Genomic DNA, 26,644 nt, shown 5'->3' with positions numbered 1-26,644 from the left:
CAGCATTATCATGTTTCTGGCTCTATTGACTCTCTTCTGTCTCTAATTTTAGTGGAGGAAAAAAATAAGGACAAGACCACAAATGCAGAAATAATGAAATTCAAAACTCAAGTGAAATTATCATATCTGCTCAAAATATTATTCATGTAAGACTCCATCACTCAAGAAAGTGGGAGGAAAATGTGTTTCAGGGCCTTTAAGCAGCTTTACATTCAGATATTATCACACTAGTTTGATGCTCACATACTGAAATTCATTAATAGACCACACCTAAACACAGTAATGGAAAAGAATGCAGACAACACCCAGTTCTGTGTGTAGCCAACCCCGATCTTAATACCTTTGCATCTTAGCCAGTTGAGGTGTTGTCCTCTTTATTTTCAGTCTGTACCGTGAATGAAGTCACACTAATTTTTCTGTCACGCATTCAGTCATCCAGTCAAACAGGATCTTGTAATGTCACAGTCCTTTATGTCTAAATAGATGTATCTCTCCTGATGGAGTTCCACAGTCATCAGAAGAATAAGAGGACTTGTCCGTTTGTGTAAGGGCCATGATTTTATTAAAGTGCCAAAAATATAGCTAAGTGCTTAGATCCATCAAAGACCCTTAATATTAAGCGATATAGATAGATTTTTGGTCCTTATTTGTGTACCTTATGCTGATGCTTATTGATTATGCCAAAATCCAACAAAAAGTTATTGCACACAAAAAAGTGATTAACACACTGGAAATAAGGTGTATTTAAGTATGACACCTCCGGTTAATTGTTCTGTGGCACAGCGTCAATATCACAAAAGTAAATGTAAAATACAGCTGATAGATTTTGTTCATTTGTTGTTCAAGGTGGTTTGTTTCAATAAATAAAGAATATTTTACCTGAGGAAGAGAAATGCCCAGTAAAGAAAATAGAACAGTTTCAGAGTGGTGAAAAGAAATATTGATCCTCCAGCCACGGTCCAGCTATTGTCTTGTTCACGTCATGTCTTATTAAGTCCACCCTCGCTGCCTCTGTGCTTCAGCTGGACCCTGGCAGCTTTATATCAGGACAATGTCATCATCAAAGGCTTTTCTTCCTCTCGTTTGCTCAACAGATTGGAAAGCATGTAGGACGAGAAGAAGCAAAACTCCACAATGTAGCTGAGCTCAAACAACTCCAAGTTGACACTGAGCATCCACTCAAATATAGCAGACAGGTGAATGTAAAAGTACTCATTTTGGGCAAACAAAACAGTATCTGAGGGTTTTCCAGTTAAGGATGTGTGGAACAGTACAGAACAGACATTTATCAAGGCACAATTACAATTTTATTGTATGTCTACAGGTGCTAAGACAAAGGCAGTTGAACTTGCTTTAGGCTCCTCCAGCTCAAAGAAGGCTTTTGGATGCAAGGTCAACATCTTCAGGAATCAAATTCAAGTCTGCCTGCCTTTGGTTTAGGCCATCTAGATATACTATGATCTGGATGAATCTTCCAGTGCTGTGGGTATTTGCTCATTTGTTTGCAGTTATCTTTAGTTCTCAAGGAAGCACATGCTACAGGGTCAGCTCTTGCCACCCTCCAGTAGAGTACCTCACCTGCTTGCACACATAGGCTAGTGTGTATATGAATAATGTATTCAGTACTGAGTTGGGCCACTTCAAACTAAGAGCCCAGAGGTTCAGTTCCCACATCAATAACTTGTGTCAGAGTGGCTTTGAGCTTGACATTAAACCCTAAACTCCTCCAGCAGAGGATGTTGTGTCACTGTCCGGCTTCCAGACGTAAATGTGTGAAATGTGAAACTGAGTGTTACAGGGAAATGGTGGTTAAATATTGATCTGGCAGAGAATATCATTAAAACATATCTACTTCTGTCAGGTGGACCGTAGTTGCCAGTCCCACTTTGTAAACAGAGCAGCAGACCGGATCCAAGTAAAACACAAAGGGACTATGGTGCTGTAGAGCAGCTGGAAAGTGTAACTCAAGCGTCATTGCTGTCAGCTGTTGACATGCCCTGTTTGAGGTCACACCAAATGAACCTCATAGAGTTTAATATCAATAGGTTTATATCAAAAAGACACTTAATTTAACTCTCTCTTAATAAAAGGATACAGCAGATGGTGACAATGATTTGAATCACAGTGGAGGTGATGCGTACTGGGTAGAGAACCTTTTCATATCCTGTCAGCGCACACTTCCCGGTCAGCGCAGTGAGAAGGATGGTGTAGAAGCAGACACACATGAAGCTGATGGCAGCTCCGAGGTAGTGAGGGAGGGGCAGGTAACCTGGCTGTGGAGGACAGTCAGCAGTTTCCAGGGTCAATACATGAACACATGGTTGAAATCAGTAATATCATGTTTTATCACACAGGAAACCACATCTTCACTGCTTTGTGTAATAACAAATGGGAAATTGAATGCGCCCTTGACACTATGAATCCGATGTAGCAGTTTAAAGCTGCAAAGTAAACTCATTCAACCACATTCAGCGGGAAGTGCATCACTTACATTGCAGTTTCCAGCTGCAAATGCCCCCATGGCTGCCACCACACCAAAGACCAGTGCAGACTTGCTTAGCATGGAATGACATGCATGTTTCTCCATAACATGGGCATGGTGGAATATGCAGAAGAGCAGAACTAAAGAGGAGAGTATGACACAAATCAATTATATCATGTAATATATATGTTAAGTTACATGTGTTAGGCCTTTTGCAGGTAAACTCACACAGAAAGGATCCAGCATTGATTGTGGCTGTAAAAAGTGAATTTTCTGGTGCATTGGTTCCACTTGAGCTGGAATCGCATAATTTGTTCAGTTAGTTTTGTCAGTGGAAAGAATGAGCAAAAGATGAAATTAAGAAAACCATATTTTTACCTTATGGTGGGAGCAAAGCAGCATCCAGTGGACTGATTCCCTCTGCAGTAGTTGTCACCCACCCTGAGAACAAATGAATGAAGTTTTGGAGAATCTGTCACATCCAAATGTTGATTGTCAGACTTTTACAATAATGAGACATAACTTACCAGTCACTGAGGGAGCACACATGATTGTTGGAGAAGGCTAGGCCATATCTGGATACATAAAACAAAAGAAAAACTGCAGTGACACAGTTTCAATATCTGGACTCTTTGACATCATTGATTGAATCGGAATTAGTATTCCAACCACGGTATTGTATTTTTTGTATTTAAATAATTTGGCATCAAAAAAGCATTATCTTCCACTTTTTCAGAATAAAGATAGCATCATCATCAACAGAACATTTGTACTGACTGCATCAATTTATGAGGATCGCTGGGATGTTAAATAAATATTTTCAAACCCTATAAAACTTCTGGCAGCCATAAATGATCATAATTTTAAGAGAGGACAACTTCTCACAAGGCTCCAGTGATTTTATTGTACCACTAACATTCTGACATTCATCACTACACCGCTTATCCTGATTCCACCAATAAACCACCACAAATACTTCTGACATTAAAAATAAGGAACACCTGAATGTAGTCTGGAAAGTGAGCTCCTGCAATTGGTGAAAAAACTACACTGGTAACTAACAGCATTAATTAAGATGTACAGTATAATGAAACAAATGTCACATATGATGAAATTAGATATTCTGCCAAAGACTGAATGAAAGTATGTGACAAAGCAGAATTAGGAAGAAAAAAAAAAGAATCTTTCCATGGGTAGTCACTGATGACCAACAGAGGTTAATAATTATCAACATGGAAAACAATTAACGATTTACAGATTTATACATCTCAGTTAAAGCAGCAATTTGTTTAACCATTTTGTCCTGTGGCATTTCTTGTCTGTCCTGCGCGCACACCTTATTTGAAAACTAGCCAGATCACATATTTCAGAGGTTGCTGCCTCACAGTGTGTTCAAATTTTTTCATGCTATTAAATTCAAATTCTGCTCTGAAGTGCAATTTCACATTACGCTTTTCACAGGTAAAACATACATTGAGCTAAAATATTATAATAAAAGCATGTGAAAAGAAAAACACAAATCCTGATAATTGCAGTTCGGATGAATTGCTGTCAGTGTTGCCTGTCAAAAGTCCCATTGTCATGGATCCTTACAAACACTTTTATTGGCTTTAAAATATGAGTAATACTCAAGAAGAGATGGGTTTACTTGTTCATTTAGGATGTTCAGTAACTAATGTAAACTTGGCACTTGCATGACAACACACAGGAGACAGAATAAATATTGTAAAAACAAATGTTCTGACAGTTTCAACAGACAGTGAAGACAAATGGAAATGTCTGGTTTACTTACACAGTCCATGTTCCAATGAAGGACACCAGGGAGAGGGAGATTGGGAAGACAACCCAGAGCACCATGTCTTAGTGGTGAGGAAGACAAGTAACAAATTAAAACACGGATTTCTCAGGCCTGGTGCCTTTTCAAACACTCAGTAGCAGACCTCTTCATGTGTTTGTCGAGCCTTCATGGAGTCAGCCTCATATTTACATAGCACATTTAGTACTAGAACAAAAATAAAATCCCAACCCTATTTGATATAAGTGAAGTTCAGGTTCTTCAAGCAGACAGCTGCACTTCTGTGGTTAGTTATACTCTTTCACCATTCAGAGCACAGCCCCTTATGGGAGAGTCACTCTGTCTTTGCCACACCTTTGGTGCACCACCTTGCTCTGTGAGAACAAATGTTTGGAAACGTGGGGTTGGCCTTCTAAGACATATTCTTTGTTTCATTCCAGAAAAACTCACCATTATGCTTCATCTTAAACCAGCCACTGAAGAGTTTTCCTATACACTACCAGGTACCTCTGGAATTGAAATATGAACTCTTCTAACAGATGTGTGTGTTTGTGTGCACAGACATTGATTTTGAGAGTTTTTTTGTTTCTCGGGTTTTGTAATCACTGTTACATAAGAAATGCTTTGAATGTTTTAAGTAATGCTTTGTTGAAATTTTGAAATACTTGTCCTTTACTCGGGTATTTCCATTTTCTCTTATTGTAGACCTCTACCCTACCACAGCGCAGACTGAAATATTGTACAATGTTTTGAAATGAGCCATTCTGTCAATGCGCATTTTTGCTCCTGGTGCTTATGTATAGTCTGATGCCTGTACTTCTGAACTTCAGCTTAAGTAAAATTGTGACATGCATGACTTGTTAAAGGGTATTTCTTTTCTTTCTTTTCTTCTTTCTTTCTTTTTTTTTTTTACTTTAGGTCTGAGTGCTTCCTCCACCACCCTAAGTTAGTTAAGGGAATAACATGAAGGAAAAAAGCTATTGCTTATTATCCTTGAGCCACTCTATTAATGACAACAGATAAGTCACTAGTTTAATTTTATTGCTGTACATTTCTGTTTATTATAATTTAACTTTTTTTTCTCTTGTAACCGATTTTACTTAACTGTTTCAGGAAGAAAGTTAAATAAAGGTCAGTAACAGAGACAGATGTGCGATCAGGATGTTTTCCCATTGACCACATGAGGTCCTCATTTTCAAAACAAACAAAATGGCGGCGCACTTGAGATGGGGTCTTCTCCAATTGTTGCGAGGAAGAAATACGGCTCACTTTAGGTTTGAACTTCTACATCTGTAACATATTATTTTGTACTGCTGTCCGACAAGTGTTAATGCTTGTGTAAAACATAAGCTTGGCCTATTGGCGTGTGGTCTAGTTGATGTTGTTAGCTCAGCTAATTAGCTAGCCAGCAAAGTGCGACACTAGGCGACGGTTTGTCACTAATCCCATCCACCTGTGTACAGGTGGAGATATCGAAAACTCTACTATGATTGAGCTATTTCCACTCTTGGCCATCTTTGATTTCATATGTACGTCTCTTCCTCGCTTCCGTGTGTTTGTTAGCCGCTAACATTAGCCAGCCGTAAACTTCACTGCTAGTAAAATAATTAAATGTCTGGATGCCATGCAGATTTGGGCATTAAAATCCTGAACCGACAGCTAAACATTTGCTTCGTCCATCAATACGACCTCACTGTTTAATCCTGCTTCATATATACGTGTGTGTGTGCTGACTGAGATTGTGTAATCCTCTTTGTAAGGTTTCCAGACAATATCAGGAGTTCATACCACTCACAGTGCATAACCCAGAGGTCCTGTGGAGTTCGGCCTCAGCCCGGGACAGGAACCACACACTTCTCAAGTGAGAAACTATTGTTCAGACACCTTAATCAAAGCCCTATGTGTACTCGGTAATCATTTGGGTTCACTTAATTTGATTAATCGCAACTTACTTACAAAATTGCACCCCTGTAGTACTGCAGCAATTGTCTATAACCGGTCCTTAGCCTTGTCTTGTATAATGACCCTGCGTCAAAATCTAGTTTATATTTTGTGCCTTTCTTGTAAAGTTTTGTTTTGTCTAACTTCTTCCATTTTGTCTGTTTTAAGTACTCAGGAGGTTCATCAAACCATAACCTCAATAAATTTACACGTATCGTGTCATCATGCTCTAACACATCTCTTCATGATACTGCCAGGTAGAAAAGAAACAAAAAACATGAAACATTACTAAGAAATTATTTTGTAACATCTTTCAGTAAGACACCTGTCCATTCAGACTCAAGACACTCCAAACCCCAGAAGCTTGAAGTTTCTCCCTGGTAAACCTGTCCTAGGAAGTGGGACACTTGACTTTCCCTCTCCAAACTCAGCTGAATGTTCATCTTTAGCCAGGTTTGTGTGAGGTTCATTGTTGTACTTTTTGTGTTTGTGTCTAATTTGATAAAATAAAAATTTGCAAAGGAGCACTCTACAGTGTTTCCAGTTCCTGTTCCAATTCCCTTTATTAAAGAAATATTATATTCTATGATTAGACAGTGGATATCAACTTCATTCAGCTATTCATGGTTGTGCCTTCAGTTTTTGAAAGTGACAGGGTGCTCTGTTGAAGAGCACATACAGCAGATGTGACAAATGTACACTTTGATAATCACACGATGTGATACTCCATGGTTTCTGTGAATTAAACCAACTGCCTGCATGAATGCACTGTGTAGATATGATGTTGATGCTGATACATTTTGTCTTGTTTTGACATAAATGACAACATTGTAAAAAAAACAGCAGTCATCAGTGACACTCTTGATAAAACCCCTGCGCAAGTGGATGTTGATATCACTGAATTAACTAAAATGAACATAGACTTCACTTTGTCATGGTGTGTTTTCATTTTTGTTGAACAATAACATGATAAGGTGTTTGTTTCAGGGTTTTGTTTGAAATCGAAGGAGTCAAAAGTGTGTTCTTTGGCCCCGACTTCATCACCGTCACTAAAGTAAGTATTAAATGTACTGTCCTTGTCTGTGGGATTTTTGTGGCTATGAAATCTTTGTGGAGAGATGACACATGCATGAGATCTTTGGTGTCCTGTCAGACAGATGAAGATGTGGAATGGACAGACATCAAGCGCCATGCTTTGGAGGCCATTGCTAAGTTCTTTGAAAGTGGTGATCCGATAACAACGGGGGCAGTTCACCATGAAAGCAGTGAGTATGCAACATAACCATTTTGTTCATTATGAATTGTGCAGCTGCTTCTCTGTATATTATATAAATATCTCAACGCTGTACATTTTCTTTATTGTAGGTCAGTCCGAAGATGATGACGATATCGTATCTATGATAAAGGAGATTCTGGACACTAGAATCAGGTACGAAATCAGTGACCCTGAGGGGAGTTTATGTAATAATTTTAGTCTGTGTTAGTCCATTGCAGTTGGAAAGCTCATTGTTTGATCATTTATGTGTTTTAAATTAGAGCCTGACCTATACTGGGTTATTGTAAACAATGGAGTTAGAGCACACTCTGCTGGACAAACTATGTGCTGACACCATTTCGAAATTACCCTAATCATCATTTTCTGCATTATGTTCTGTTAAAAAAAAAAAGAAAAGGTTTTCATATCGTTGCAAATCAGACAGCATATGCCAATACTGATGTATCTGTGGTTGGCCAATATCGCCTGTTAAATCAGCCAGCCAACATATCGGTTGGGCTCTTTTTTAAACATTATTTCAGTCCTGATCAAAGTTTTCCTTTATCAAATTGCTCTACTCAGCACTCACTGAAGTGATATTGACAGTGTGGTTAAAGGCAGCAGGAGAGAGATAACAGTCTTAATCTGTCTGTCCTTTTTGTCGTTTTGTTCTGTACAACATGGCATTGTCTCTTTCACGTTCAAGGCCTACAGTGCAGGAGGATGGAGGCGATGTCATCTTTAAGGGTTTTGAGGATGGCACAGTTAAGCTGAAGCTGGTCGGTTCCTGCACAGGGTGTCCTAGCTCTACAGTCACCCTGAGGAATGGGATTCAGAACATGCTACAGTTTTATATCCCAGAAGTGGACAAGGTGGAACAGGTGATTATCAGGATCTATCATACAATACAATACAGGCTGTATAGTTTTTGTTCTTGTAGGTCAGCAGAGATTTGTGCAGTTTTTTGTTCTGGAACCAGGCACTGTTGGTCTCACACTAGGCTTGGTTGCAGAAGTTGCCCTGTAGATATTTAAATCATCATATACAGGGAACTGTACAGGATGTTTTCAATCTGTCGGTGCATTTTATCAGCTTCTGTGACTAGGGTTTAATAAAATGATGGAAAAAATTATGATTTACTTCCTTGATACTAAACTGAGTTGGGTTTTTGTTGAGATTGGAAGCATAGTGTAATATGTCTTTACATACTTTTATGTCACATTTAACAGTTTGTCAAATGTCTTTGCCTGTCTTTGCCCAGGTGGAAGATGAAGTGGATGAAATCAGTGCAAAGGTTTTCTCAGAGCTGGAACTCAAATTACAAAAGTAAAAACTTCCTCGACCAACATACTCATGAACAGTGTAGAAGAAAAACGTGTTTCACTGTGTAAAAACACAGCCATGCATTATTTCCACTAATTACCATTATACATCATAAGAATGAAGAGAGAAAATTATTTCCTGCTATTTTGTGCACATACTGTTAAGTGTTCAATCTGTAATTTGTGTGTACATACTGTATGCCCCTGCTAAGATATACTGTATACCTGTTCACAGAAGATGCTGTCATTTTTCTATCTAGACAAAAAATGTGCTGATGTGATGGCTGTAAATGTTGTGATGTATTTATTTCTATAAATATTGTATATTTTCAAATAATATTTTCACAGGATGGAGAGTTTTTGACGATGTGTTATGATCATGCAGAATGAAGATGTAACACGTTATCAGAGTTGTTAGTTGTTGCCACCATATTCCAAATGAAAAAGAACTGAACTTTTTTTTCTGTAAATGAAATAAAATTTTTATCAAAGCTTTTCATCAAGCAGGTTTTGCATCCTAAACGATCTCTATGCTTTTAGTGTACTTTGTGCTTCCCACATAAGATTTACTGTATCATATTAAAGTTCACAGTTTGAATTCAAAATATTTCTTGTTGATTCCCTTTTTAAATTATTATTACCAGTGGCGGTTTTTTGGCACGGGCGAACCGGGCAGCCACCTGGGGCGGCATCACATGGGGGGTTGCACAACCACGTGAAAAAAAACATCATCTGCGCCGCTAAGCTGTTTTCTATTATCTATCATATTACTGTGTGGGGAATTGGCAGATTGGCGTCGTCCCTATCTCCCCGCATGCACCACCAGCATATGCATGTAGAAACGGCACCCTGACTCGTGGTGGTGGTTAGGTTGGAAGAATGTGGGAATCGTCCCTAGTGATGGTCCTCTGACACTCGAGGCTCCGACACGTGCGCGGTAGTTCATGAGGCAGTTGTATTGAACCACTGTACCAAAGTGTGGTTTGGTCACTGGCGTTTGAAACACTTGGGTGACGTTCGAAGCAGGTGAGTGCTTCGGACATCATACCAATCACGTGATTGGTTCGGTTTGTCATGTGAATCACGTGGCGGGGTCGAGTGTGTTCAGAGATAGAATAGCTCTATATAGGAGCGGTCATTTGAATTTTTCTTTGCAGAGTATGTCGTTTTGTTGCGTTTGTTAGGTGTTTTGAGAGTTAGTAGTGTTGATAGTGTATTTTTGGAGAATCAGTGTATATAGAGCAATAGATATATAATATATAATATAAAAATTAGATAGATATAGAGTTATATAGATAGGTATATAGATAGGTATATAGATATATAATACTAAATAACGTTAGATATAGATAAGACATAGATTCATTACATATAAATACACACAAACACACACACACCCCAGCCACATCTGTGCCGTCTGAACGGTTTTTTTTTCCAAGGCCTGAGAAATAGTTTATAAAAAAAGAAACCAATTGAGTCCAAAAACTGTAGAAAAACTGTTATTTCTTAATAAAAACTCATAAACAGTTACACAAGCACACCCTCTTTACCCACGTACACATAAACCTCTTCACCAACGAAGCCCAAAACATACCATGGTACAATCTGTATGTGCACCAGTACCATGTGAAAACGACATCAGTCTGTATTTGTGGAGCACATCTCATGAATGTACCAGCACCATTTAAATGTTTCACAACACAAAATATAAGTGAAGATTATGTAGGGTTACATAATCACACAATTGTACTCACACAATTGTTTCTGTAAAAATCAGAAATCAGCTTTACTGTCCAAATATGTTTACATATAGCAGGTGTCAGGTGTATGATTCCAGTTTCTAGAGGCTCTGAATATACTTAGATACACTAATACAAGTCCTTCAATATCTTGCCTTTGTGAAGGTTTCAATCTTCATTTTATACAGTGTATACCTGCCTTCTTAATTTTATATTAGAATATAATCTGAAGACAAAGGATAGTGAATTGTCACAAGAAGAAAGAATCACTCATGCTCCGGATACACAGGCACATTGAGACATTTAATTTGACAGGTAAACACAAATGGACCACTTTATTCTGAGTCTCGGCGCCTGGAGCACGGGTCTGGCTCTGCAGGTTGCGCATGCGCAGATTGTGTGTAAATCGGCCGGTGCAGTGGACAGTGGTAAGCAGTGTTGATAATGTTTTAATCAAAACCATACTACGTTAGTTATCGTGAATATTTAATGTACATTTGAGGTGCAGTTATTATTTGCATGCACGGGAGTTGCTGCCAGTAGTGATTGTATGTTTTTCATGCTTTTAATGCTTTCAGAGTCAACTGCCAGCGGACGTTAATTCGGGCCTTGCTCTCGATAACAAATCTAGCACGAGGCTAATCTGGCAACAAAGCTAACGACGTGCAGTTGCTATGTGTTAGCTATCTGTGCATACAGCACCTGTGTTAAAGCAACCACGCTGCGTTCTAATATGGTTTTAGCTAAACAAGGCCTGTTTTAACTGTGTCGACGAAGCCACAGTAACTTAAGAGCGTTGGTTAGCTTTTAACCACAACAATAACAGCATTAGCTAGTGCTAGCTTACTGTCAGTAGAAGTGGCTAACGTTAGCTAGCCTGCTGTGTCAGCAGTTATCTCACTAATCTTCAGAGCACTGCAGAAATTAAGGGTAACGTTCTGATACTTGTCTACAAATAACTAATTTGTTTTTCCCAAATACTGACTTGTTCCCTCAAATGGCTCAACAATTTCACTCCCTCATGTTAAGCTAATGGCGTTAAGCTATTGTAAGATAATAGTAGGAGCTAGCTGAAATTAAAGGTTATTGTGGCTTGGCAAGTCAGTGTTAACATGCTAGCCGTGTAAAAGTAAAACATATTCATTCAAATTTTAAATTTGAGGGACGTTGTCCTATTCACGCCATAATGTTCCTTTCCCCTTGAAACTTCGTCTCGTACAGTTATGAGGCTGACTTGGATGTTGGTTTAGTACTCTTTGTTTACACTGTGTTGGCTATCTTTAGCTTCAAATGCATACACATCTCTCTGTGCAACGTCCTGCATTGCCAAGCAAACAGTGACTTTGGATTCATGTAGTTTGATAGCCCAAACGTATTTAATGGCATTACAATGTTTAAAATGTTGTTGTTGTGTCAGTTTAGTTGCCCAGTGATCAAACTTATTTGACCCTGATATTTTCTGGACTTCCTTATACCACATTTAATAATTTGTTTTGTTTTAAGTGACGAGCATTGGTCTGGTGAGCAGAGACTGCCCTTAACTTGAATGAGTCATGGCCCAATTTGGGGGACAGAAGAATCCGCCATGGGCGACTCAATTTGCCGCCACAGCAGTGTCGCAGCCGGGCCACTCAGGACAGTCTCTTGACCTCAACAGCCTGCACTGTAAGTATAGCAAATCAGGGAGTCTACACTATGTCATTTCCTCTTTTACCAGGCGCTCATTACTCTCATAAAAATGTTGTACTCTTTTGGTTAGAAGGACTTAATCTCACTGACTGTTACACCTGCTATCACACCATTACCCCCATCATATTCTACACAGATGATCCCCATATTTCCTCATCTCTCTGAATCTGGTTCCTTATTTTCCTTCTCCACAGCTCTGGGTGTGCAGCAGCCATCTATTCTGGGAGCATCTCCCTCTGTTTACTCTCAGCAGTCAGCCTTGGCTGCAGCCTCTCTCAGCAGCCAGTCTGCTGCAAACTATCAGCTATCTCAGCAAACTGCTGCCTTGCAGCAGCAAGCTGCAGCAGCTGCTGCGGCAGCACTACAGCAGGTCAGTCACAGCAAGGTAGTCCAAAGCAGAGTCAGCAATTTATGCATATTGCCTTGGTTATATGTAGCCCTGTTTGATCAAGTACAATCTCTCCCATGTTCTTTTTAATGTCTTTAGTCTCAGATCAATACAGCTCTCCAGCAGTATCAGCAACAACAGCAGCAGCAGCAACAGCAGCAGCAACAACAACAGCAACAGCAGCAGCCTCCCCAGCAACCCCCTCAACAGCAACTGTACAATGTACCTCATCAGGTGAAACATAGGTTCATTTTGTTTTGTGTCACACTTTAGTTTGGATAGTCTCATACTCATGCAAGCCTTGAAAAGATTTACTGGTTCTTGAGCTTTGAATTTCCTGTGGAAAATATCCCTTTGCACTTTTTAAAATTGAGATTGAACTCACCCCTGGAATCATTATTATTGATTTTCCTCATACTTTAGTGCTACATATTTTTCAATAACTTAGCATTTTTTCTTTTGAGACAGATTATGTGAATGTGCTGTAAGTGTAATTTCATGCAACTACGCAAGTGAAATTATTTTATATGGATCTCTAAATAGATCTTCTTTCAACTAGTAAAATCCATTAGGGAACACAATAATGTGCTGTAGTGAACTGCCATGAGAGTGCAAGGTGTGGTGTTACAATGTGTTGTTGTATCAAGTCAACAAAAGGTTTACTTTGGTATTTTTGGTTTCCCTTTTTTGTCTTTGCAGCTCCCACAGCCTCAACAGGCATTGATTTCTCAGGTAATGTGCAAAAACACATGGATTTGCCACATGCTGTGTATTGTTTGTCTTTTAAAAAGATGCCAGTCCACGTTTGCAGTTAGGGTTGAACTGAGTAACACGAAGATCTCTTAAGTATCTTTTTTTTCTCTACACATATCCATCTATACACATGTATCATGTTCAGTGCCACTTCATGGTTATCTGTGAACATTTTTGTGTAGTTTTTCTTCACTCTCTGCTCATACTTTGTTCTCACACCAAACCTACACTGGTATAAGGGACTTCTTCTCAGGTTTGCCTCAGAGCAGCACTCTATCCAAGGTTGCGCATAAAATACCTTTTTCCACAGCCAGTTTCTTCTCACATACTCTGATCAGATCAGAGCATTGTTGGACTATTGTGCAGGTCTTCCATCACTTTATTTGAATATTTCCTCAGTTCACTGCAAGAAGCACACTCCAAAACATACATGTCTAGATCATTCAAATGGGTTTTTATTTCTTAGAATTTTAATCTGAGATCTAAGCCAAATATTTCCATATCTGGCCCGATCAAAGCATTTTTTCCTGATGGTTGCTTTCCAGTTTTCTTAATTTTATTTTTTTTTTATCCATCTCTCTATTCCTTACCTTCAGCCCCCCGTCGCCCTGCCCACCAGCTTGAGCCTGTCCAACCCCCAGCAGACAGCCCAGATTACTGTGTCCTACCCAACACCACGTTCAAGCCACCAACAGCAGACACAACCACAGAAGCAGAGAGTCTTCACCGGGGTTGTCAACAAGCTACATGACACATTTGGCTTTGTAGATGAAGATGTCTTCTTTCAGCTAAGGTGAAATAGAATATGGTTGTATATAGAGTGTAGTAGGTGGAATGACAAGTTCAATGCTCTAAGTATCATTAGCTCCAGCTTCTTCATTGTATGCATTACACTGACTTTTCTTATACCATTGTTTGCCTTCCCATGTCCTTTCCCAGGCCATTATTTGGCGACGTTATTTGTGTACATGCGCCTATAATTTGAAACTGATGTGACATACTGGTACTGATTGACATATAGAAATGTTCAGAGATCTCTGAATGTTTTTGTTTTTTAATGTCTGTTTTTTCAGTGCTGTGAAGGGTAAGACTCCCCAGGTGGGTGACAGGGTCCTAGTGGAAGCTGTGTACAACCCGAATATGCCCTTCAAGTGGAACGCCCAGCGCATCCAGACCTTACCTCAGCTAGCAAACCAGTCGGTGAGAACACTTGCACTAATTTGCTCAAGAATAACATTGTTGAACACATTAATACAACTTGGGGATTTCTGCTTAACTCAGTTATTACCGAGTGATTTTTGGTATCATTATGACTGCAGTCAGTGCAGTGTCTGTGTTTTCACTTCACTGTGTTAAAGTTTCCCTGTCTGCTGCAAAAAATGTAAAAACACATACTTTGTCATCCATTCTTACTATGTTATATATATCCACGATAGCCTTTTTCACATTTGAACAAGAGTCCCACTGGTACTGCGAGCTGCACAAAATGTGAAGCAAAAAAAAAGACTACAGTTTAGTGCTTCAAAAGACAGGAAGCACCCACTCATCATTTGGAACTCTGGTCTGATGACTCTGTATGTTGTGTTTACCTGTTTTCTTCAGTTAATTTTAGCCCTTGGCCTTATTGATCTGAGTAATCTCTGGAACAGTTGTTGACTTGCCTCTGTGACAGAGGCTACATGGTGAAAATAGCATTATATCATATTGAATTTTGAATATTCAAAAGTGGAATTCACAGGTTCATTTTAAGCCCAAGGACAATTCATCTGTCTTAGTATGAGGAGAGTCCTAATATATTTAAATGTTTATTTTTTTTTCTTTTTTCAGATTTGATCTTATCCATGTACCTCTCTGTCTTTTAATGACTGTTGTGTTCTCAATCCTTCCTAGCATCAGCAGCAGCCTCAGCCTTTACCTCAAGCTTCCCCACAGCTCGGCAGCCTTTACAATGAGCCAGGGATGCAGCTGCGCTACTCAGACATGCACTCCAGTGCGGACAACAGACAAAATGTAACCCCCCAAGACCTGAATCACACTATTTTTTTGGTCCTTCTCCCTACTCAGTTTTTTTCTTTACTGCCTAGCTTTCTTTCTTAACATATTCATGGTGAACTACAACCATAGTTAAATCTATTCTTAACTGCAGTTTTTGATTATTTTAGTTTGCTGTTTCCAAAGGGATAGAGCGAATCACATTTTTGTACTGGTTTAACAATACATTTCTTTAAGGGTTCTTTAAGATACATTAATATATCTCACAGAGAGGACATTTGTATACTATTTCTTCATTATACAATTTTGAATGTCCTTTTTGTGGTAGATTACAGCCTTTTTACCCTGATTATAGTTATTTTATTTGGAAAACAAACTAATGTTGCTTGAGCTATTACTTTTGTTTCAGAGGTGTTTTTGCACTTTGGGCACATTCATGTTAAAATAAGTAAATCTCTCTACAGGGGACATTGCAGATGACAGGGACCTCAGGAAAAGCTGTTATAAATAAGAATATATTTTCCACATATTTTAAGTAATGCCAGGAACACTATGCAATGTGAAATGAGCATTTGTGCAATGAGCAGCTGTGTAGAACTGTAGTATAACAATGCACTGTACATGCAGTGGTGTTCACAGTTCTTGAAAATACAGTTTAAGAAACTGTTGGTTTGCAGTAATCCTGGGTGTAATGGTATGGATTAAAGTACCACACAAATCAGCACCTTACCAAATGAACGTTTGCTCACTAAATAGCCAATATATCCTCCCACTCAGTCATGTATTTTGTTACATTCAACATGCAATTGATAAAGCAGAACTGATACTGTGATCCAATATTGACCACCAGTTCAAGCACAGAGATGGACACACGTTCTTGTGTTGACATATTATAAATGTTAGTCAAGCATTAATGGGCTTGTTGGTGCTTCTTATTTTATTCAACTAAAAAGTTTGATAAACAAATATAAAGTTTTGGAGTTTTTTTTGTTCCAAACAGGTCAAACCCTGTCAAAACACCATGTATTCTTTTACATTAGGTCAACCTAACAGGGCACCTCTGATAAGTTTTCTTCAGCTGTTTCATTCAAGCAGACATTCAGACCGTCTTTCTTTCAAACAGCCACTGACCAAGATTTTGTACAAGTCATCATCGTAGCAGTGCAGTCATTGGCATGTTAACTGAAGATTGTTTAAGGTGCTCACCTCTCCTTTTTTTGATTTTTATTTTTCTCTGCATTTTCTCTAGAGCCAGCCTCAAGCTCCTAACATGATGAAAGCAGCCCCCACCATGCTGCAGGCGCTACCTCCCCCAACCACATTCAGTGTTCCGGCCCAGGCTCCCCCTCCTTCCCTCCTGCAGGCCCAGCTGTCTGCTGCCTCTCTGGCCCCTCTCCTCCAAAACCCTCCTCAGCCTCTGCTGCCACAGCCTCCGCCCAAAGGTAGAACACTTTTTAGTGTGATCGTATTTACCTGGTATTGGACATAGAGCAGGCAGCCAAGTGATGGTGATCACTGTCTGTGTAGTATTTAAGTGGTTTAAAACAAGCAGGTGCTTTACTTAATGTGTTTTGTCTCTAGATGTGTTTCCCGGGGGTTTGCTTCAGCCCCCAGTGAGAATGATGCCACAGCCACAGCCTGTCCGACGGATCGAACCTCCACCTCGTTTCCCCAGTCGCAATGATCGAGGCCCTGAGCTCATCCTCAGGACTAAAGAAGAACGCAGGTGAGATGGCGATAGATAACATCTAAGATCATCTGATATATCATCTGATGACAGCTGCATTTAGCTGCTGCTTGTGTCACTTCTACACATTTCTGCCTGATATTAGCTAGTAGTCATTAATAATTTTAATGTTTTTATTTACTAATTTGTTAGCCGAGACAGAGACCGTGAACGCAGGCGATCGAGGGAGCGCTCTCCTACACGCAAACGCTCCAGAGACCGTTCACCGAGACGTGACCGCTCCCCGAGACGGCCTCGCAGGGTAGTGCCTCGATACACCGTCCAGTTTTCCAAGTTCAGCTTAGATGGGTGAGTACGGTCTTTTCACTGTTTCATGCTGGAAACAGATCATTGAGGTGTAATATGTCAGGCGCTGTTGTGTAATAGTCAGTATGTCTAGAATGCATTGCTGAGTTTGTAACAGTCCTCTGTCTGTTCTCCAGCTCCAGCTGTGACATGATGGAGCTGAGGAGGCGCTATCAGAGCCTTTACATTCCCAGTGACTTCTTTGATGCCGTCTTCACCTGGGTTGACGCCTTCCCTCTAACACGACCCTTCCAGTTTAGTAACGCCTGTAACTTCCACATCTTGCACAAAGAGGTGGATCCTCTAGTCAAAAATACGGCTGTGCTGGACCCTCCAGATGCCAACCACACCTACAGTGCTAAGGTAGGACTGTCAATGATAAACACACTGCACCAGTGTGACTTTCACTTTCACCATGATGCAGTGAACAACTAGAAACTGTCATCCCATGTTTATTTCTTTGTAAGAGCTATTTTCAAACTACATCTGCTACTTGTGGTGAAAATTAATATGACACTTAACACCGCATCAAAAAAAAATATTGTATCCCAGGCACCTTTAAGACTAAATAAAACCTGAAGCTTAGAAATGAATGTCATGCCTTTTTAAATCAGCGTAATAGATATAAAAGTAAATCAGCACTGAATGCATCAGCCTGTATATGATTGAGATGTGTACGCCAGGGCTTGCTGTTCTACTGCTTCTGTAGTTACCCAAGAACCACTTCCCTTTATCCCTATACCAGGTTCTTTACAATCATTTGAGAGAATCATTTGTTTACAGGTCAGGCTGTTACTCATCAGTTGATGTGGTGTCTTTATGCTTCAGGTGATGCTACTGGCTAACCCCAGTATAGAGGAGCTCTACCACAAGTCCTGTGCTTTGGCAGAGGACACCCAGGAAGTGAGAGACTCCTTCCAACATCCTGCTAGACTCATTAAGGTACCATCCTTTGCCGTCCTTTCTCTGCTTGTAACATGCACATGAGCTGACAATGATGCAATGATCCTATTCCATTGCTGAGCACTCACAATGTGGAGAAATCATAACTGATGTTAGCTACCATTTGTAAATAACCCTGGTGTTTTTTTTTTTTGGTTGTGGACCCTCAGAGGTATGATTATTTGGACATGATCTTGACCTCTTTCTGTCTGTTTCTGTCTCTATCCTCTCTTTTTCTCTTTCCACCCACCATGCCCCTTTATCCATATTCCCCATTTCCATCTAACCTATACTCTGTGGCTCTCCTTTGTACCCGTCTGTCTTTCTCCTTCAGTTTTTGGTGGGAATGAGAGGTAAAGATGAGGCCATGGCCATTGGCGGTCACTGGTCTCCCTCTCTGGACGGAGCTGACCCAGAGAAGGATCCCTCAGTCCTCATAAAGACAGCCATACGCTGTTGCAAGGCACTCACAGGCATAGACCTTAGTCTGTGCACTCAGTGGTAAGAGCTGTTATTCTCATCAGGATTTATATGTCTCACTGATTGTGTTTGTTTTTGAACCTATTAACTCTGCTGGTACTAAAATCCTAAATTGAGTAATTATAATATGCTGTTAATTTTTTACTACCTCTATACTAAATCTCATTCCTGGACATGTTGGTGATATTTTTTGTTTCTTTTTTTTATATCAATGAATATTGTGTTCTTAATTTGCTACCAGTTTTTTACAATTTTTATTTATTGTGTTGTGCAGTGTTCTTTTGGCCTTTTGTGTGTTGTCGTCTTGGCTCTCTCTTTCTGTCACACTCTCTATACATATATATATGCATATTTCATTGTGATGAAAAACCAAACGCATGGACTTTGTGGCTGGAAGCAGTAGCCTGGACCAGAAGACACTGCCATTACTTTTTATTTATTTATTTTTCTGTTCTCTGTGTTAAATATCTTACATATTTAACTGGCTTTCACTGTCCTTTTGATCCTGTCTCTCTTCGCACAACCCTAATGTAGTGCGTTAAGTGTATCCTAGGTTAAACGCAGAACACTCATCCATAATTGGCTGAAGCTATAATGGGGATGAATTTGGGGGTGTGATTTATTCTATGTGATTGTCTGTCAACTTTCTCAAAATGGCTGGCGTAACCTGTGACAACAGTTGGAGAGCTGCAGACTGGGTCCGTTTTTCTATGCTGTGTGTTGTATGGGAGAAGGGTCACTGTAATGATGTGCACGATCATTCAGTGACCTCATGGGAGGGAGTAGCTGTAGAAGGCTCGCCTTAGCAAGGCTTGCCTTTTATACTGTGCCCTGACCAGAATGTTTCTTTCCAATGCACCCTCTTCCTTTGCGACAGGTATCGTTTTGCAGAGATTCGCTATCATCGGCCGGAGGAGACACACAAGGGGCGGACAGTCCCTGCTCATGTGGAGACAGTGGTTTTGTTTCTTCCGGATGTTTGGCATTGTCTTCCTACCCGCTCAGAGTGGGAGGTGCTGTCACGGCGACTCCGGGAGCAGCTGGCTGAGAAGCTGTCGGCCGAGCGAAAGGAGGCGGATGGAGAACAGGCACTGAACCGCTAATCCCTCTCTTCTCATTTCCGCTTCTCACAGGAAGGCACAGGAATTACAAAAAAACAAACCCCAGTTACACATCATACACAAAACCCACTTCACCCTTCACGCACACAGACACAAACACAGGCAAATTATTGTTCCACCAAACCTCACCTAGGCTTCTTCTGTTTACTCCTCCACCTGTCCCCTTCTCCTCTGCTCCAACTCCTCCATTCCTCCATCAGCACTCCCACCTTCCCTCACATCCAGCAGACACATACAGTGGAAGCAGTGAGACTAGGTTGTGTTGTGTAGGCCCGGATCGCAACTGATAAAACAGCTTCCAGCTCCTCAAACACTTCATAATTGGGTGCTTCTCTGGGTGTAATCATTCATGTTAATCCTGGCATTTTGTTGAGCATTACTTTAAACAATACTTTCCTACTCTATTTTCATTTTGGGTGCTTAAATTGCTTTAGCAATGATCTCAAATAATTTCTCAGATTTTAACCAGTGGTGATTTTTTTAAACACTGGAGTTTTCTGAAAACTGGAATCTGTGGAGTCAGTTGCGTGTAAATAATGTGTTTGTTCTAGAAATGTGTTTTTTTTTTTGTATGATTTTTCACATCAATTTGATATCGTCTGACTTCGAAAAGAGAACTTCCCCAAAGTCCTGTTTCTTGTCTGTTCTTGTTGTTGGATTCTACATTCTCATTTGGACTATATGTAGAATTTGGTTTTTCCAGGGCAGTTGGTTGGACAGAAGGACAGATGGCTCCTATCTGACGTAGGTGTATAAAACCCATAAATGGCAACACCCAATACCCCAGTCATAGACCATGGTAGGGCCACCCTATCCTCACTCCGTTTGGAGCCCAGCTTCAGTTCACCTGATGTACCTACACACCTTTTGGACACACCTCTCATTGATTTTTACCTTTTTTGTGTTCCACAGATTGATTGATTGGCAGCTGGGGGGCATTTCTGTTGGTTTTCATAAGAGCTAGAGAGCTTCCCTGTGTACACTTCAGTAGCAGTGGACTTAAACACAGTCGAGAGCTCACTAGGACGAGACAATGAAAGACAGATGTGACCTTGCTTCTTGCACGGATCAACTTTAAAGCTCACTAAGGCCATGAGTGTTGTGCTGACTGTTTGCTATCCCACTTCTTTCTCTCTCTCTGCCTGTCTCTATTTTAATGATTTCCTGTCAAGGAGGAAGAGGAGAAGGACGACGATGAATCGAAGGACGTTAGTACTCCCACTCACTGGACTAAACTTGACCCGAAATCAATGAAGGTAAGATTCAAGGAGTGAGTTTCACTACTGGTAGAGTTAGACGTGCAGCTGAACTATCTGTGTGGAGAGAGATTTATGTATTGATTGATTGATTGATTGATTGAACAAATAAGTTCACATCAGTAGGGAGCAGCTACAGTGGGTCATCCAGTTGTTACAGCGCGTGCCCTCTTTTCTTCCCAAGGTTAAATGTTATTCTCTGTTTTCTGTTTCATCTCCTTGTAGGTAAATGACCTGCGGAAGGAGCTTGATTGCCGCTCTCTAAGCTCTAAGGGTTTAAAGTCGCAGCTGATCGCTCGCCTCACAAAGCAGCTGAAGGTGGAGGAGCAGGTGGAGGAGTCCAAGGAGCCGGAGAAACCAGAGAGCAAAGTTGCTGAGGAAGAGGAGCCAACTCGCACTGAGGAAGACAGAGAGGTTCAGAGAAATTTATGAGCTAAAAGATTTGGAAGATTTGGAAAAGATTTGATAATATAAGAGAATATTTTCAGAAACCAAGTTCTCCTCTAACTGAAGTGTTTTCTCTGTTAGGAGGAGGAAAGGAAGAGGCAGGATGAGCTTGAACGGCAGCGGAGAGAAAGGCGCTACATCCTCCCCGACGAGCCCACCATCCTCGTCCATCCGAACTGGGCAGCCAAGAATGGCAAGTTTGACTGCAGTGTCATGTCCCTGAGTGTGCTGCTGGATTACAGACTGGAAGACAACAAGGAGCACTCTTTTGAGGTGAGGCTTCCTGCCATTTTACATTTATTTCATGCTGCTGCTTCACAACAAAAAGCTAAGAATTTACAATGTACATGCTTTTTATTGGTGTTTCAGGCCAACAACGTCAGTTTTGAGTGTTATAAATCCAACATGTCTGCCTGTGCAGGTTGATAATACACCGTCCTCTTTTTCTGTTCAGGTCTCCCTCTTTGCTGAGCTGTTTAATGAGATGCTGCAGAGAGACTTCGGTTATCGGATATACAAAGCTCTCGCTGCTCTTCCTGCCAAGGACGAGAAGAAGGAAAAGGAGAAGAAAGCCAAAAAAGAGGCAGAAAAGAAGGAGGCTGAGAAGCGTGAAATAAAGAAGGAGAAAGAAGAGGAGAATGAAGAACCAGCAGTGAAAAAGACCAAAGAGGATGAGGAGGATAGGAGGAAGGTAAGTCCTTCACACCTGTCTTGTGCTCTCAGTCTGTCAGTTGCTCAACAGATGATGTGTGTTTTCATGTAGTTGTGTAACTTGTGTTTTAAACCAGTACGATGAAAAGGCTGTGAAAAAAGAGGAGTCTCGTGATGAAGATGAGAACGAAGATGATGGCAGCACGGCCAACGCTGAAGAATACGACCCCATGGAGGCTGAAGATGCAGATGATGACGACGACGATGGTACTGCACTCTCTCATTTTCTTTAAATACATGCGATTATTTTTGATTCCCCCACATTATGATTTGGTCATTGATGAGAAACCATGCACCACGCTGAACCTGTGATGGACAGCATTTCCACAGTTTTCTGAGGCCTTAGGTGGGGAAAACATGTGTTTTAGATACTTTAAACGTTCTTGTGTTCACGCTGCTAAAACACCCAAAGTAATAAAAACAGAATGTATAAGTTAATTGGACATTGAACATCAGGGATTGTTTAATTGTGAGTTAATAAAGTTTTCATTTCACTGATAGATATTTGACTAACATTCTTCATTTGTCTCCACTCTGTCCCCTTCACATCTCTCTTGGTATTTCTTAGACAAGGATGATGATGACTCTAATGACAGAGACAGGAAAGACCGCAAGGACGACCGCAAGTCATCAAAAGAGAGGTCCTCTAAAGACAAGGTTGGTTAGTTACTGTTGTAGGCCTATTAGTAAGACACTGACGTAGTGGGAACTTGGTTGTTGGTATAAATGTGGTTGTTGTTGTTACACCAGGAGAAGAAGCAGATGGTCACACACAACAAGGAGCTGCTGATGGCGTTTGTCTACTTTGACCAGAGCCACTGTGGCTATTTGCTGGAGAGAGACCTGGAGGAGATCTTATACACACTGGGACTACACCTGTCTCGTGCTCAGGTGAAAACACATACACACACCAAAACATCATCATCGTGGTCTGTTTCACAGTGTTTGCATCGCTGATTCTTGGTCTGTCAGGCGGTCTTATTCACTTTGCTTACTCACTGACTGCCTGCCTGCTGAAGCTTTTATATTTTTTTTTTTCTGGAGACGTTTACATCAGCCTACAGCTCAGATAAACTGTCCTGTTGACTTTTGTCTGTTTCCAGATAAAGAAGCTGTTGAACAAACCCGTGGTCAGAGAGTCTTGCTATTACCGTAAATTGACGGACAGAGGAAAGGATGAAGCCGTCCCCTCCTTTAATGAAGCTCAGATAGAAAACCTCTTAGGTAACGCCATGTTTCTGTCAGTGTTTTAATACAGACAGTTAAGCAGATGTGTCATATAATAAGTGATTATATGGCAAACGGTTTTCCCTTACCAGATTCTTCTTTCCTTTTCTGTCAGGTAACCGAGGACTACTTTCTGCTCCAAAAGCTCGCGCTCAGGCAGAGGCCAGTGAGTCTGGTAATCTGATCGTCTACAATGGAGCCATGGTCGACATCGGCAGCATGATGCAGAAACTGGAGAAGAGTGAGAAGGCAAGAGAGGAGATAGAACAGAAACTCATGGTGCAAGATGCCAAAATGGGTATGTTTCGGGTCGTGTTACACTCTGTATGTTGTCTTCGGACATGAGTTGCAAGCCACACTCTGTGTCAGTAGTCCATCAGGACAATGATCTGGCTCAATTTGAGCTTTGCTACAAAAAAGCCCTGTCTCACATCACTCAGCATTTTTCCTTCTGTGATTTCTGCTGAGACGTGGACTGGCACATTGCTACCAACTGCCACATACAAAGTATAAAACTGGATTCAGCAAGATTGTTTATTGGTAAAGAGACTAGCTTTGTTCTTTATAGAATAGAAAGGACTTAAGAGAGTAAATTTTATTGACCCATCAGGGCAGGAACTGCGTCCTTGTCTCACCAATAAACACAATAAAATTGACAACAAAAAACAATAAACACAAAAGGCATCGCATTATGTAATTAAAAGTGAAAGAGAAGGTGCTGGATAATTGTGCATAATTTACCAAGATAGCTCAACAAACTGCAAAAACAATTCAAATTCAACAGTAATAAGTTGTAAACTGACCAAAAAGGTCGTTTGGTTGATAAGATTGGTATTTTCAATTTTCCCATTTACCTTAGATGTAGTATATTTTTCTAATTCTTGATTAGTTTAAAAATGTAATTTGACTTGACTTTGCCTCTTGGCGTTTGTTTACCTGCTGTCGACCCTCTCTCTAACTTTGTGTCGTGTTTCATTCCAGATGAAGATGCAAAGGTTAAAGCACAGTTGGAACAAACTAACAAAGCCTTGTCCAGGGAACTGGAGGAGGTGAAAAGCACTCTGAGCCAAACTGAGCAGACTCTGAAGTCAGTGGAGGAACAGAGGACGATCTACCATGAGCACATTAGCAAGACATCCAACACCTTGATGTCCACCGTCAAAGGGCTGCTGGCAGTGCTAAATAAGGTACACCATTTTTTAAAGAAAACACCAGACTGTTGTTTGAGGCAGGAAATGAGCTCACATTCACTGATTGCTTTTTCTTTTTCTCTCAGGATCAAGAAGTAGATGAGTCAGGTGACAAAGTTACCGGTGATCACATTCAGGCTTCTCAAACGAACGGCGCTGATGAATGAGTGACACATTTAAAATGAATGAAGCTAATCTCTAACACTGATCATCTTACAAATTGTAAATATTCACTAAACAAACATCCGTTGTTTTATTTGGACCTATTGTCTCCCAAGTACATGTATAAATTAATTAATGAATTAGTTCCCTTGTGTTAATTTGACCTCAGTTTCCGTGTACAATAGACTTGTTTCTGAGGAGTTACTTTTCTTACCTTGAAGAATTTTAACTATGTCAAAGCTTTGAAAGGCTTATTTTCATAGTTTTAAGTAAGTTAAGTTCAGTTGCTAACATTTCATTTTGCCATTGCTTTAGCTTTGTTATGGCCAATAAAATGCCACATTGTAGATTTCAATGCCAGTATGTGTGAGTTGTACTTTTCAGATATTTTTGTTTTTCTAATGAGCAATAATGATGCTATTTATGTGCAAGAGAATTCATTAAAAAGAAAACTATATTTAAAAGAAACTAATTTTGGATGGAAAAGGGTAGGAAGGGGTTTTATGTGGTTCAGACAGAATTTCTTTACAAATCGTCCTCACCCACTGTTTAACCACAAATATGCTCAATAAACACGTTTAGTTTGCAGTTCTTCTCCCTGGCCAATTTAACTCTTTTTTTTTGTTTTTTGTTCTTTGTTTTCAAACATGGCTATGCATGGTTCCTGCCTCTCTCAGACCTTTTTGATGTCACGTCCTGGCTGTATCCATCGACGGTGGCCCTGCCACTTACAGTTCTACATGTTTTACTGTGACGAGCATCTGTCTTGTTTTCTGTGAAAGGAAACTACACGAGCCAAAAAAATAAGCTCAATGAATGTTTGCTCTGCCGAAGGAAACTTTGCTGCAGAGACATTGAACATTTTGAAATCCATCTCTGAATTGTGTGTGTTGGTTTCGGTTGTTCTAGAAAAGAGCCACAATTATATTCAAATGTGCTCCAAAAGCAGGCAAGTTTATTTTTCTATTGAAAATGTACTCTATGGATGTCTTGTGCAAGAGTAAAGTGGTCCATTTTAACACTACAGCGTGTCTGCATTTTTTCCACCTGCTGTTTGTACGACTTCATGTTAATAATTAACTGGAAGACTGCTCAGATTTGAAAGGTCTTTGTCCCAGCAGGCATTGTGACTTGTTGCTGCAGAAAAGCAAAAGGTGTCATAACATTAACAAAGGCTCTGTTCTATTCAAGTATGCAATGGCAGTAAGTCATGGCAGCATGACCGTGAGCCCGCATGCACAGGCCTCTGAGAATGAAATAGCTTCGTGGAATTTGTTTTGCAGTTGAAACTAAATAATGTGAATTTGAACTGACCCAGGGGAAAAAACGCAGGAGTTGTATTGTTATCCTACTTGTAATGCTGCATTGCTCACCAGCAGGTGGGAGCAGAGTCTGTAGCTGTTGGACACATTGGGCATGAGTGCTTTTGTGAATTTTATGGTCTAAAGCAGCTATTAACCCTTCCATAACATCATCTTCACAGATTCAGAAACCTTTCCCTGTTTGCATTTTTTTTTCTTTCTGGAAGATTTGCCAGAAATAACTAGTGGTTCTAGTCTTTTTTTCACAGCAGACATTTTGAGTTATCATAGAGGGAAAAGCTCAGGTGTTACTGCTAACATAAACTTTGTCCCTGATCCATTTAAGTGTCCCAGTAAGACAAGCCTGTGTGCCAGAATACTGAACATCTAATGCAATGCAGCCATCAGTGATGTTATGA

The 26,644-nt window shown here is 40.3% G+C and overlaps 3 protein-coding genes across 3 annotated transcripts; 2 read left to right on the top strand and 1 right to left on the bottom strand.

Annotated features, from left to right (window-relative positions):
- Positions 1 to 725: 725 nt before the first annotated feature.
- si:dkey-228d14.5 (uncharacterized protein LOC796266 homolog) lies at positions 726 to 4,576 on the bottom strand. The gene is made up of 7 exons (XM_041049557.1): positions 4,275 to 4,576; positions 3,010 to 3,057; positions 2,861 to 2,923; positions 2,711 to 2,778; positions 2,492 to 2,622; positions 2,096 to 2,273; positions 726 to 1,237 (listed from the first exon to the last, which is right to left on the bottom strand). Exons 1-7 carry the CDS (start codon positions 4,337 to 4,339, stop codon positions 1,044 to 1,046), a joined length of 747 nt encoding a protein of 248 aa, XP_040905491.1. The 5' UTR covers positions 4,340 to 4,576; the 3' UTR covers positions 726 to 1,043.
- An 873-nt stretch (positions 4,577 to 5,449) lies between these two features.
- On the top strand, positions 5,450 to 9,393 carry zgc:110319 (uncharacterized protein LOC796111 homolog). The gene is made up of 8 exons (XM_041049556.1): positions 5,450 to 5,551; positions 6,038 to 6,138; positions 6,536 to 6,671; positions 7,206 to 7,272; positions 7,372 to 7,483; positions 7,584 to 7,647; positions 8,180 to 8,354; positions 8,735 to 9,393. The coding sequence occupies exons 1-8, from the start codon at positions 5,487 to 5,489 to the stop codon at positions 8,801 to 8,803; spliced, it is 789 nt and encodes a 262-aa protein (XP_040905490.1). The 5' UTR covers positions 5,450 to 5,486; the 3' UTR covers positions 8,804 to 9,393.
- Positions 9,394 to 10,884: 1,491 nt separating this feature from the next.
- ccar1 (cell division cycle and apoptosis regulator 1) lies at positions 10,885 to 25,512 on the top strand. Its single transcript, XM_041049909.1, has 26 exons — positions 10,885 to 10,962; positions 12,038 to 12,199; positions 12,418 to 12,593; positions 12,711 to 12,845; positions 13,311 to 13,343; positions 13,961 to 14,157; positions 14,438 to 14,564; positions 15,255 to 15,374; positions 16,606 to 16,798; positions 16,938 to 17,082; positions 17,236 to 17,391; positions 17,526 to 17,751; positions 18,217 to 18,330; positions 18,665 to 18,831; positions 19,688 to 19,898; positions 21,104 to 21,187; positions 21,413 to 21,601; positions 21,716 to 21,907; positions 22,089 to 22,325; positions 22,423 to 22,552; positions 22,914 to 23,002; positions 23,096 to 23,236; positions 23,449 to 23,569; positions 23,688 to 23,870; positions 24,554 to 24,759; positions 24,849 to 25,512. Exons 2-26 carry the CDS (start codon positions 12,088 to 12,090, stop codon positions 24,927 to 24,929), a joined length of 3,765 nt encoding a protein of 1,254 aa, XP_040905843.1. The 5' UTR covers positions 10,885 to 10,962; positions 12,038 to 12,087; the 3' UTR covers positions 24,930 to 25,512.
- The last annotated feature ends 1,132 nt before the right edge of the window (positions 25,513 to 26,644 follow it).

This window comes from Toxotes jaculatrix, chromosome 11, assembly GCF_017976425.1.
Source record: "Toxotes jaculatrix isolate fToxJac2 chromosome 11, fToxJac2.pri, whole genome shotgun sequence".
Taxonomy (NCBI): Eukaryota; Metazoa; Chordata; class Actinopteri; family Toxotidae; genus Toxotes; species Toxotes jaculatrix.
Note: the sequence above shows the minus strand (reverse complement) of the source record. Positions and strands in the feature narration are given on the sequence as shown.

Excerpts from the sequence above, each read along its gene's own strand:
- si:dkey-228d14.5 (XM_041049557.1), bottom strand. The coding sequence starts at position 4,339 with ATGGTGCTCTGGGTTGTCTTCCCAATCTCCCTCTCCCTGGTGTCCTTC. Across the intron at positions 3,058-4,274 it reads TTCATTGGAACATGGACTGT|ATATGGCCTAGCCTTCTCCA; the intron begins GTAAGTAAACCA and ends TTATGTATCCAG. Across the intron at positions 1,238-2,095 it reads AATCATTGTCACCATCTGCT|ATACTGTTTTGTTTGCCCAA; the intron begins GTATCCTTTTAT and ends GAAAACCCTCAG.
- zgc:110319 (XM_041049556.1), top strand. The coding sequence starts at position 5,487 with ATGGCGGCGCACTTGAGATGGGGTCTTCTCCAATTGTTGCGAGGAAGA. Across the intron at positions 6,672-7,205 it reads GAATGTTCATCTTTAGCCAG|GGTTTTGTTTGAAATCGAAG; the intron begins GTTTGTGTGAGG and ends TGTTTGTTTCAG. Across the intron at positions 7,648-8,179 it reads ATTCTGGACACTAGAATCAG|GCCTACAGTGCAGGAGGATG; the intron begins GTACGAAATCAG and ends TTCACGTTCAAG.
- ccar1 (XM_041049909.1), top strand. The coding sequence starts at position 12,088 with ATGGCCCAATTTGGGGGACAGAAGAATCCGCCATGGGCGACTCAATTT. Across the intron at positions 16,799-16,937 it reads GCCACAGCCTCCGCCCAAAG|ATGTGTTTCCCGGGGGTTTG; the intron begins GTAGAACACTTT and ends TTTTGTCTCTAG. Across the intron at positions 17,083-17,235 it reads AGGACTAAAGAAGAACGCAG|CCGAGACAGAGACCGTGAAC; the intron begins GTGAGATGGCGA and ends CTAATTTGTTAG.